Source organism: Neoarius graeffei, chromosome 16, assembly GCF_027579695.1.
Source record: "Neoarius graeffei isolate fNeoGra1 chromosome 16, fNeoGra1.pri, whole genome shotgun sequence".
NCBI lineage: Eukaryota > Metazoa > Chordata > Actinopteri > Siluriformes > Ariidae > Neoarius > Neoarius graeffei.
In genome coordinates, this window is record NC_083584.1 from 13,359,241 (window position 1) to 13,372,489 (window position 13,249).

At 40.5% G+C, this 13,249-nt stretch overlaps 1 protein-coding gene across 2 annotated transcripts in view; it reads left to right on the forward strand.

The window, feature by feature from the left end:
• The window catches only part of slc27a1a (solute carrier family 27 member 1a), an 81,931-nt gene that overhangs the window by 47,179 nt on the left and 21,503 nt on the right, over nt 1–13,249 (forward strand). For both annotated transcript variants that reach the window (XM_060942528.1, XM_060942529.1), the window contains exon 6: nt 4,145–4,254. In XM_060942528.1, coding sequence (XP_060798511.1) covers nt 4,145–4,254 — 110 coding nt within the window. The remainder of the gene's footprint in view (nt 1–4,144; nt 4,255–13,249) is intronic.

Here is a 13,249-nt window from a genome sequence, read left to right on the forward strand (position 1 = left end):
CCACAGCGAACCAAGGCCTGGAGGGAACCATAAAATAGTATCTATTGTCTAAGACATTTATTTATATTTCATATTAAAATGTCTATGTAAATTAATACATAGAAAGCCTGGCCAGGCGCTGAACGTTCTTCTGCCTTCACTTTTAAGAGATGTGGGCGTTTACAAGAGAAATTCAGGGTGAGCATGAGCCTAGGAAGTCTATAGGGTTCTTCACTGTCACTCACCCTGTCACTGTCATACGCGCACACCTTCTCACTCCCTATCCTATGGCTATAGTCCCTTTAAATCACATGCTCATTTTTTGAACAGAGGTGTGGAAAGAGGAATGAATGGGGGTAGATGGAAGCCGGTGCGCTAACATTCTGATATCCTCCGGAATTCTTTAATGGTCCGAAATAAATTGAATGCTACACGTTGATGGATTACTTTGTTCTTCTACGCCCTTTTTGAGGAATGTACTGTCAGACTTTCACGGACTTGAACTAAAATCTGAAGAGGTGAGATCGCTCCCCCCCCCCCCCCCCGTTTTTGCTGGCGGGATTGCTTTTGTCTTTTGGAAAGTGCATGGGTGGTGTGCGGGTTTGGTTATACTGCTTACGCAGTGTTTGGACCCAAGACTCTGCCCTAAAGGCTATTCTCTCTCTCTCTCTCTCTGTCTCTCTCTCTCTCTCTCTCTCTCTCACTTTGCACCATTACACAATAAATATTCACATTTGAAAGTACTTTGTAAGTGCATTTCATGAACCGAGTTATAGAATTTGTTGACAACTCGCATCGAGTTTGTTACAAGTTTCCCTTTCTTCTGTGAACTGAGTTCCTTTAGCTTTCGATCAAAAATCTCCCATGGCTTGGCCACCAAACTTGGGTGCTTGATCTCAACAGGACACTGGAGTTTACATGGTCTCATACTGTCATTAGCGAGCACATCTTTACAAATAACACCCTGAGGCACTGGAGCATCATCGGGGCCAATACATGAAAATCCAAACTTTAAATAACTATTGTCGTACTTCCTCTGTTTTCTGCTTGCACCAGACTCTCTTTCTCTTACAAATTTATCCCTCTCTCTATCCACGCATAGCTTGAGTTAGCTAACCAGATGTTTACTATTATTTCTTTTTATTTTTCCTCACGCTGCGCCTCCCCTGAAGTTCTTTGGCGCCCCAACCGCTGGTTGAAAGGAGAACTGAAGTCATTTTTAAACTTGCTTTATTTCTTAATTAACGTGTTATTCAATTACATTTTTGGTTTTAGTAACCTTGTATCGTGACTTGTATTGGCAATTAAATATTATACTTATCGGCCTATTTGGTTTTTAGCCGTGTTGAATTTAGTTCGTTTGGTCCACGGCGGGGCGGCACGGTGGTGTAGTGGTTAGCGCTGTCGCCTCACAGCAAGAAGGTCCGGGTTCAAGCCCTGGGGCCGGCGAGGGCCTTTCTGTGTGGAGTTTGCATGTTCTCCCCGTGTCCGCGTGGGTTTCCTCCGGGTGCTCCGGTTTCCCCCACAGTCCAAAGACATGCAGGTTAGGTTAACTGGTGACTCTAAATTGACCGTAGGTGTGAATGTGAGTGTGAATGGTTGTCTGTGTCTATGTGTCAGCCCTGTGATGACCTGGCGACTTGTCCAGGGTGTACCCCGCCTTTCGCCTGTAGTCAGCTGGGATAGGCTCCAGCTTGCCTGCGACCCTGTAGAAGGATAAAGCGGCTAGAGATAATGAGATGAGATAAGATGGTCCACGGCAGGCGTCGCTTATCCGCGCGATCTTCACGAGACTTGTGTGAGACTTCGAAACGTGAAGTGTCAGCCAGGTGTCAGTGCCGCCATTTTGAAAGCTGTTTTCCAAACGAAATATTGCACAAAAACAAGTTTAAATGACGATTACTGCCTACTTTTTTTTCCAAACTTTCCTGATTATCAAAACAAACACAACTTCCAGCTTGATTACATCAGCGTTCGAAAGAGGGCACGCGCGTCTTTTGATAACGTTGGCAGACGTCGGTCGCTTTGATTTCCGCTGTACATTTTACTTCCGTCCTACGATGTCTCGCACAGGTCTCAACGAATATCATTTACGGCCGTTGCTTTGACATATGGACTGATATATGTTAGAGCATATTTCAAACACTCATAACTTGCTATAGCAGCGACAAAATAGCGATCAGAAATGCATTCCGATATTTTAATAAAATGAGAGAATTTTGGTAATAAAAAAATTTGCCTTCACTTCTCCTTTAAAGCATTATTAGTTCATCCAGCCAAGAGGCGATGAGCTCATGCCATCGTGTTGTCCGGCGTTGTCCACGTTTCACGAAAATCGCTTCTTCTCCTTCATTTCTTCACTGATTTTGATTCTTTCTGGCATGAAGGTAGGGGCACCTAGGGTGCATATAACTTCTACCCAGATTTGCTTCATTGCAATTATTAATGAAGTTATGGACTAATTAAGCCTTAATGAGCAGTTCAACACATCACTTCTTCTCGGTCAATTCCTCACTGTTTTTTGAATTTTTTCTGACACATACTGTAGGTCGGTATTCCTAGGGTGAATATCATATTGCATCCATCCATCCCTCCCTCCCTCCCAATCACCTTGCAACATTTATTGTGCAAGGTGGTCCACTTTAGATCGTTCCTTCTGGACTAGACAGGGTCGGAGTGAACTACGCTGTCCGTGCCGGTCTCGTTGTGTGTGTGTATATGGTAGAATGGACTCAAGCCCCTAAAATTGATTACACTTCAAGTAAAATACAATAATTTAATCAAATGACTGATCATTCCCTGTTTGTCTGTAACATGGTTGACAAACTGAGGCGTGAAAACATCCTTTCCCTTAAAAATGAATAAATATTAATGTTTAATCTTTGCAACTAGTGGATCCGGTACACTGAAGGAGTACACTAAATTGAACCAGATTGTTCTGAGAGGAAAAAATCAAAAGTGTGTGGGGTTTTTTTTTTTTTTGGTTTTTTTTTTGTCATTTATTAATTTTTTCTCACTTCACGACTCGTACGAGTGTTCGTCTGTAAATGGAAAAGCTGTCAAACGCCAGACTGTTGGTGGCAGTGAAATCAGACAGTTGGCAGGTTCATTTATTGGGCCACGGACCGTGTCTTTATTATTCCATCACACAGAATGATTGAAACTCGAGCTGAAATACTGAAGCAGCAGAGCAATCAGTGTACAGTTAAGAGATTGGGACATTGCAGAGGTTTCACTGTGACATTTCAAGATATATTATGGATTTCTAAAACCTTCACACTGCACCTTCATGGGTTTTGGTTTGGGTTTTGTTTCTTCAGACATTTTATAGAAAGCCAAACATTTAAACAACACCTCAGCCACGCTGGATAATTCTCACTGGGAATATTTGACGTTAATTATTTGCATTAAAAACTCTTGGAATTATTTTTAAATGAATAATTTTCAACTCTTAAGCATTTTCTATTAAACTGAACGATTAAAATTGCTTCAAATGATGACAAACGCTACGTTAAATTATAAAAAAAAAACTCGAGAGCATACATTGAGAGCAAACCTGTTATTTAAAATTTAAAAAAAAGATTGCAACAGAATAACTTGTGTAATTAGAGCGTTTTGAATATATTAATCTGTAATATTTATCTCATCTCATTATCTCTAGCCGCTTTATCCTGTCCTACAGGGTCGCAGGCAAGCTGGAGCCTATCCCAGCTGACTACGGGCGAAAGGCGGGGTACACCCTGGACAAGTCGCCAGGTCATCACAGGGCTGACACATAGACACAGACAACCATTCACACTCACATTCACACCTACGCTCAATTTAGAGTCACCAGTTAACCTAACCTGCATGTCTTTGGACTGTGGGGGAAACCGGAGCACCCGGAGGAAACCCACGGGGAGAACATGCAAACTCCACACAGAAAGGCCCTCGCCGGCCACAGGGCTCGAACCTGGACCTTCTTGCTGTGAGGCGACAGCACTAACCACTACACCACCGTGCCACCCTGTAATATTTATATTAAAAGCTATTAATATTCTGTAAAAATGCAGAGGTCCATTGAAAAACAAAAAACCTTGGTTAATTTTAATTTAAGGCTTTTACTTAATTTAAAGCATTTATTTATTTTTTTAACTCCTCCTGTTGGTGTCGCATCTGTTCTCAGGGAATATAATTGGAGTCGGTCAGTGTATAATCAACGGACTGACCGTGGTGGTGAAGAAGAAGTTTTCAGCCAGCCGTTTCTGGGAAGACTGCATCAAATACAACTGTACTGTAAGTCACGGATTTTATTAATGAGACGTGCAGAGCTTTCTCTCCGAGACGGGGTAATAGTGACGAAACAGCCAGCATGCCAGACGTGAATAAAGGAGCTTGTTCACGTGACCGGAGTAGGATAGAGTCTGCAAAAAATGGAGGTTAATTTAACATCCTGCACATTTTTAATTTCACTTTGAACCAAATTAATTTGAAATTTAACCCCATGAATCTGGCGGTTTTAGAAGCGTGGGTTTGTAGCAGCAGGTTGAGGTTAAAGTGCATATCCTGGACCAAATTCATATATAATTTATTTATTTTTTTAAATAAATATATATATATATATATATATATATATATATATATATATATCATCTCATTATCTCTAGCCGCTTTATCCTTCTACAGGGTCGCAGGCAAGCTGGAGCCTATCCCAGCTGACTACGGGCGAAAGGTGGGGTACAGCCTGGACAAGTCGCCAGGTCATCACAGGGCTGACACATAGACACAGACAACCATTCACACTCACATTCACACCTACGGTCAATTTTAGAGTCACCAGTTAACCTAACCTGCATGTCTTTGGACTGTGGGGGGAAACCGGAGCACCCGGAGGAAACCCACGCGGACACGGGGAGAACATGCAAACTCCACACAGAAGGGCCCTCGCCGGACCCGGGGTTCGAACCCAGGACCTTCTTGCTGTGAGGCGACAGCGCTAACCACTACACCACCGTGCCGCCCATATATATATATATATATATATATATATATATATATATATATATATAAAAAAAATGAAAGCATGTCCCTTTCCACACTCATCCAGAAGGGTAATTTTGCACAAGGCCATCTGTCTACAGCAGAAAAAAGTAAAATAAAACGCGTCTGGAAAAATCCCAAGGGAGTCTGGAGCAAGATTCGTGACGTCACCTGCGGAAGCGCCAGCAGGCTGCGCGAGCTTTGCACGGTTTCAGTGCACAGCCTGTGTAGACCAAGCGCTCCCATTTCTCTCTCATTGTCCGGTCTTTTGGGAAACGATGAGTACTAATCCCATCAAGATTGGTGTTGCTACACCCTCCTACGATACATCTGTTAACCATTTTAATAATTACGTGATAACAGTGAAGAAATTTGCAGAAAACCACCAGGTCGTTTTCTCATAAACAAACCAGCGCTGACGTAGGATTCAGGGGGAGGCGTCCCGCACGCGACGTCCTGAAAATCAGTGTTTCCCGGGAAATCCAAATGCCAAGTTTTTTCAGAGGCGGACCAATTCGCCTCAAATGGCTTGATTTCAACTGAATTTTTCTGGTATTGCGCAAGGTAAAAAAAATTGCATAAAATGTGACAGATATTTGACCAAAGTTTAATCTAAAATAGGAGAATTACATTGATCTCGCTCCTGAATTTACCCGTGATATGCACTTTAAGTCTTTCTCAGAAACTCAGTCTGAAGGACAGGGATGAGAATGAAAAATATATTTAAAAAGTCTGAAAAAACCAGGGCGGGGCCCAGGGGTTCCAGGGGCTAATGATTTTTGGCTTTTTTTTTTTTTTTTTTTTTTTTTTTACCCCAAAACCATTAATTTTATCAGCAAAAAGTTGCAATGTATTTGGAAATAAATTCCCCTTCTTGGTGGACTACCAGGTGAAAATGATTAATATGGTACAAGAGACTTGTTTTTAATCAATTCACATTTGATGATTTCAAAAAAATCAATGCACCTTTTAATATAAACGAGCTCTACAGTATTATATTTCTGCATTTTTGCTATTCATGTCTTTGAATACTCTAATCCTTTACAATGAAGTGCAAACCAGAAAAAAGTTCTGTCATATAATTCTCTTAAGCTTTCTTCTGATGTTATCATGGTAGCAGGAGCTCTTGCATATTAAGCAGGCAACATTCAACATCACTCATCACTTCCCTTTCAACTGCTGTGTGTACTAACTAGGTTTTATCTGGACAAGATGTTGTGTAATGTAATGCATATACCATATGGTCAATTTGAAGATCGAGATGGTGATTTTGAGTTAAAGAACAGGCATGTACAATGGGCATTACAAATTGGAAAAAAATTTTTAAATCAAAAACTATAAGTTCATCTCGGCCTAAAAAAATGTGGGCAGACGCTCCTGCGTGGCACATCCCAGCAATTCTCCCCCCCCATGAAATGAGCAATAAGGAGGAGAGTTATACACGGTATCATACCTAAAATTTTATCAGAAATATAGATATGATACTATGATTTTCCCCAACATGCTACATTAGACAAGCTAACCTCATTTATAAAAAGATACACACTTATATATGACGTGTATTTGATATATATGATGTATATTCATACATTGTTACTTTACGGAAATCTTCAATAAGTTTGGTCTTTTCATGCCAGCCTGTTGTTGACCTAAATATAATGCACATGAAATGACACTCCTCACCTCATGTCCTTTACAATCATTTAAGCCACCATGGGCAATGCTGAAACCACTGCTGCAAACAGTATATCGCGCGAAACTGTCATTATTTTCTACCCTTATTAGACAGGGAGATTCTTTTGTGTAATCTGAAAAGAGATAAAAGCCCGCCCACACTGAAAGCTGATTGGCTTATTTTGCTGAGTAACCCAATCAGGATGCTCTTTGTCTGGCATGCGGTACATGAACAGGCACACAGGCAGTGTTGCCACATTGGGTGGTTTTAAGTGCATTTTGGCGGGTTTTGAACATATTTTGGGATGGAAAACGTCAGCAATATCTGGCAACACTGCACACAGTCTCCCTCGCGCGCGCACATTCTAAGATGCGTGATGCAGACCTTAATGTTGCGCGCACACGCTCTTGCTCGCTTCTATCAATATGCAGGAGACTCCCGGAAGTTCTAGGAGACTTGGGATGTCTGCGTTATAAGGTGACCACAGATCGTTAATCCCCCCCCCCCCCCCCCCCCCCCCCCCCGCCCCCCCGAAATTTCTCAACGGATTTACATCGATCTCAAAAACGATCATTTTGGTCTGAAAAAGTCGGAAATCCGCCGATCGGCGGAAAATTCTCATCCCTGGAAGGAACTGCTTATTATTGCAATCAGCTCCAGCAAGAATCCTTTTCAGCTCTTTAATCAATTTATTGCTCAGAAATAAAACGAGCTGAAGTTAGCTCTTCACTGACCTCCTGAATCATGTCACACAACGACTGCAACATAAAATTATTCATCGTGTATTTATTTTATTTAGCTACTTTATCACACTGCACATTAACTTCATGATTTTATAGCCTCTCTTGTTTTTTTATAATTGATCTTATGATTTTTGATTGATTTTTACAATCTTATGTTTTTTTTATGTCTCTTGTCTTGCCTTATTATTTCTCTCCTTCTATGCTTCTTATTTACGTCTATCATGTATTGAACTGCATTTGCCTTGACTGTAAAGTGCTTCGGGTCAACTCCTGTTGTTTTTATCCCCCGCTGGCCGAAAGGCCCGAAGGGGGATTATGTCGTGGCAATGTCCGTCCGTCCCGAGAAGGGTCTGAAATCATCAACTCACAATTTTTGGAGGAATTTCACAAAACTTGGCAGGATTCTTTGTTATATGTCAGTAATACGCATATTGCAATTTCGTTAAATTCGGTCACATTTTACCAGAGTTACAGCCCTTGATTAGCAAAATTATACTTTGACACTTTCATGAGTGTGTTTTTCCTTCTGAAATCAACTCCTCTTACAATTTTTAGAGGAATTTCACCAAACTTGACAAAAGGCATTGTTATATGTAAGTAGTACACATATATATTTTTATTTTGTTAAATTCAGTCGCATTTTACCAGAGTTACAGCCCTCGATTAACAACCTTGTACTTTGACAATTTCATGAAGGTGTGTTTGCCTTCTGAAATCAACTCCTCTCTCAATTTTTGGACGAATTTCTCGAAGCTTGGCAAAAGGCCTTGTTATATGATGGTAATACGCATGGATTAAAGTTTTCCGTCGTGTGACGGATTTCCGTCAACTGAACTCTCCCAAGGCCAAATGTGAGGTTGGTGCTGATCCGAGGAGAATTAAAATGACGGGTGGTTGGGTAGAGATTGGGTTATAACACTGTGTTGCAACACCATCAACTATCAGCAGGGTTTATTTAACTTTTTTGTTTTTGAGCCATGCTTTGTGTCGTTCATTTCCTATGTTTGATCATGTTTAAACGTTCGCTGTCTACGGTGCGGCATTAAAAAAACATGCGCTGTCAAAATTGGCAAAATACATTCCCATGTGCTTGGCGTGCTTGTGTCTGACCATTTCTGTTTTGTATTAAATTAAATCTTGCCAAAATGACTTAGTTCAAACCTGGACATATAGAAATAGAGCATGTAAAAAAAAAAAAAGAAAAAATAAACCCCGGAAAGCCCGCTCCTCTGCTTCAGCCAGACTTGAAGACCCGACGGTGCAATGCTTGCAGACGGTCAGAAGTAATTAGACCTAAATTTATAACCAACAAATCAGCAGACGCCCCAATAATTATTTTCGTTAGGCCAATGTGTAAGGTATGTTAGAACCGTGCCTTATAGCCTACGTTATATCACAATTTAAAGGACGTTGGAGGCTGCGAGCGCAATGATGTTCCGACATGCGCTAAACTTGATTCCCTGAAAATCATACACCAGCGTTCAATGCCCCAAACAGTCAAAATGTCTAGAAGACTATGGTTAAATAATAATCATAGCCTACTAAGTTAAATTACGTCAAAACATCTGTTTCTGGCCTATGAAATGATGGAGGAAAATGAGAATGAACGCAAAGTCGATAGCAGCCAACTTCACGCGATCTTTTAGGTAACTTAACACTCGTGTTGGCCACAATATTTCTCTTAATAAAATCTTGAATTGTTTTTGAAGTCGTATTCAACACAAAGTAAGGTCTAATTTTAATTTAAGCGAAGATCCAAACTTTTTTTTTCTATATTGACGTCGAGCATAGAGGAGCATGTCATTCTGCTTTCGGTTTCGGCAGCATGGATGCGCTTTACATGAAAGAAGGCACTGATGTGTCTGCCATCAATAAAGGTGTAAAAAACAAGTGGAGGTGGGCTTGGCTGTACGAAATGGGTGAAAACGGAAAGCCATTTAGTTCATGGTGCGAAAAACTAAACATTCCAGGCGCTTGCATTTGTGTGGTTTGCCACAAAAAAATAATATACGGAAGCAATGTGCAATAAATTGAATATATTAATCCATTAATTAATTGATGATAAAGTTATCAGTTCTAAGTTAACAATTCTCGGAATTTCATCGAAATCCACCCATAACACCCCATAAATTTTCAGTCAAATAATTTTTTTTTGCTTTAATCCATGAATACGCATATTGCGATTTTAATTTCGTCTGTGAAATTTTTTCCCAGAGTTTTGACCCTTGATTAAATAACTTGTACTTTGACAAGTTTCTTCTGACAAATTTCTTCTGAAATCAACTCGTCTCACAATTTGTGGAGGAATTTCACCAAACTTGGCAAAAGGCTTTGTGTTATGACAGTTATACGCATATTGAAATTTTTGTTAAATTTGGGCGAGTTACGTATGCCCTTAATTATTAACAAACTTGTACTTTGGCAGTTTCATCAAGGTGTGCTTGCTTTCTGAAATCTACTTCCCTCGCAATTTTTATCCCCCACTGGCTGAAAGGCCCGAAGGGGGATTATGAAGTGGCGATGTCTGTCTGTACCTCCGTCCGTCCGTCCTGGGAAGGGTGCTCGCCTTCTGAAATCAACTCCTCTCAGAATTCTTGGAGGAATTTCACTAAACGCAACAGGATTCTTTGTTATATGTCGGTAATGCGCATACTGGAATTTTCGTTCAATTCACTCGCATTTTACCAGAGTTATGGCATAGTTGCCAGCAGCGGATATTGTGCTCTCAGAGCACTCTTGTTAAATGTGCTGTAGAAATAAAGTGACTTGACCGCATATAATTGCATGATTTTTTTTTTCCAAAAGTAGTTTATGAAATGAAAATCCAACTTTAGAAAAACGTTTCACAATTTGCCAAGAACCGCCTACTTTCACATCAAAAGGCAGTATGACTGGCACGGCAGAAAACCAGCTGTTTTTCAGTATAGTGACGCTTTCGTGCTCCAAAAATCTCATCACGTTCTAAAATTTGTTTGTTTTCCTGCTGAAATCCAGTGCATGCTTTATATTGAAGTGCTGAGAGCCAGTCAATCAGAGGCAGCCTTCAAGATCCTGAATGTTGTGGCCAGAAAAGTGTAAAAAGGATATCGGATGTTTTGTGTCTTTTAAGCGGATTATCTGCGTGCAACTGTGCTGCTACTTTTCACCAGCGTTCCCTCTGTCATTTTCTTCTTATGGCTGCTTTAATCATGTTGATTTTATTGAAGATTATTTTTCTGGAGTGCTGTTATAAACTGTTTTGTTTTGGGGTTTTTTTCATTGCTTGTGCATCTTTTTGCTGGATTGTTTGCTCATCCTGGTATGGCATCCTGTTACTCCGACTGGTAAAGTCTCACAGTAACTCTAACTTGGCGACAAAGTCGTCGTGACACTTATCAGTTCGGTTTCAGTTCACTGCCGACCCTCTTGCCCTTTGTGTCCTTATTCTGCCTGAGCTTTGTGCCATTTTTGACGCACTGAATCATGACACTTTCTTCTTCTTCTCCTTTCCACTGGGATTTCTGGCATTGCTCACACTTTGACCTACATCCTCTTCTGTGTCTGGAAAATCACTCCTTGTATCTATTGATCGTTGTAAATCTTTTACTGCGTCTATCAGACAAGAGAGATCTCAAGATTCGGTTATTGCCTTTGTCACCCCCCCAAAAAAAAATCATATTCTCCACCTAAGGTCAGGTCATAATTCCGAACCCTCTCTATGCAGATGACCTTTAGGGTTGTGCCTCCTATGTTGCCCCCCGAGTGCATCAGTGATTTACAGTTACGCCTGGTCACTGTTAAATCACCTTCTGTTTTTTGCAATATTAAACTTTGACCTCTGCTTAGTCTGAACAATGTTGAAATCCTGGAGTGTGCTTTCATAACGTCACACTTGGATTACTTCAGAAACCTGAAAAATATTGCTGATCGTTCTAATCCACATGCTAGAGTCCACACGCAAGTTCTCCACTCACTTTTACACACACTTTCCTGGATTAATAACTGCAGTAGTAGAAATAATAGTTATGAGTATTAGTAGACGTAGTCATAGGAAAGATTGAAGTGTCAGTAGAAGCATAGATAGATTCCTTCCGTCCGTCTGAAATTAAGGCATCCAGGAACATACATGGGAGGGGAAGGCCCCACAGAAGACAATTGTGAGATGATCTCAGATTCTCGGCAGTATGCATAACGGAAGTTGTTCGGTAGGATGCTATGGTAGAAGAGTGTGTAAACAGCAATAGAAAATAAATACTAGAATTAAACGGTAGTAATAATAACTTTAAAAAGGTAGGACCTGATGCTATCAGCCAGTATGAGCTAATTGCTGATAAATTGATATCGGCATTTATAATGACTGATAAATGACAACTGAAAAAAGAAACGGAGAGATGGAAGATGGATCTGTAACAGTGTTATGAGTGTCATTACATAGTTTGTCCACTGGATGGCATACTGTGGCTCCACTATTGGTAACACACACATGTTTGGAACGCCACAAATCACGACAATCAGCTGACCCAAGCAGAGTAGCAACGCTGTGTCACATGGAGGTGTTCGGCTATTTAAAAAAAAAAAAAGTCGGCTTCAGTTGTACACTAATTAATGCCATATACTGTATGTACAAATCATATTTAAGTTTTAACTACTTTTGTTCAGTTCCTACACAAACGAATGAACAAGATAAAGTATTTCATAGTTATATTAACGTTTTTGAGGGGTGGGTATCAGCCGATATTAAGCAATTATTGGACAAAGCTGAACAAAATATCGTGATTTTGTTCGTGGCGAACAAGAAGCAGCTATTTGCAGACGCTGAAGGCAGACATGAACAAATTACAATATTTTGTGAAAACCGAGTACAATAATTGTTTAATCATTCAAATTATTATTTTTGGAATGCGGCTTAAAGTTTGCATGATGAGTCAAACTATAACGAAGAAATCGGATGCAATCGCTGTTTTATTTACATCTCCTAGAACTCCGAATACAAAAGTGTGTAGTAACTGGACATGCGTAGACATGATTTGTAGGCAGTTACTTGCAGTTCGTTCAGCCAATCAAAACGGCGTAAAAATAATTTGAATATCAGTGATCAGAAATCTCACACTTTTTTTTTTTTTTGGTATCATTATCGGTGCCAAAAATCCCTTATTGGTTGGGCCCTAAACAGTAGTAATAAAAATAGCAGTACTAACAGCAGTAGACCCCGAAGCCGTTTGTTTTCAGGATAATGGCTGGCTGATGAAATTATTGGCTGGCTAGCTGACTCAGCCAAAACCTTAATGGCTGCTGCAGCCACCAAAATGTTTATGGCTACAAATGGCTGATACTGGACGTCACTGTGTGGCATATATCCGGGCGAACGGATCAAACAAATGGGGGGAATAAATAGCAAATTACCACAAGTCCCCTGGTCTCTTACTTCATTGTAAATATATAAATCTAGCAAGATTGTAGTTCAATGCTAATAATAAGCTAATCTGGATTGTTCGAGGAAGGCATCTAGCTATCTACTCTCACTAGCAATGACCAGTGAAGGACTGGCAGCTATCTTACTATGATGAAAGTAGAGTGGTGGAGTACTTTTTTTTTTTTTTAATCAATCTCGAAGTATGTGAAACAAACAAAAAAAAAAAAACCTTTACACGTTCCCTCAGCAGCGGCAAAGAATGCAGCCATCTCGTCGATATCGGAGTCGATTGATGCTCTGGGTGGGTTCCCGGGTTCCCCAGTGTATCGTGGTAACGGTGTGAGGGGCGGGAAGCCAGACAGGTAGTCACAACGGCAAGCTTGTGGTGGCTCTCTGTGCTGTGATATCAGTTCTAAATCTCTACAGTGTATGCCTATATGT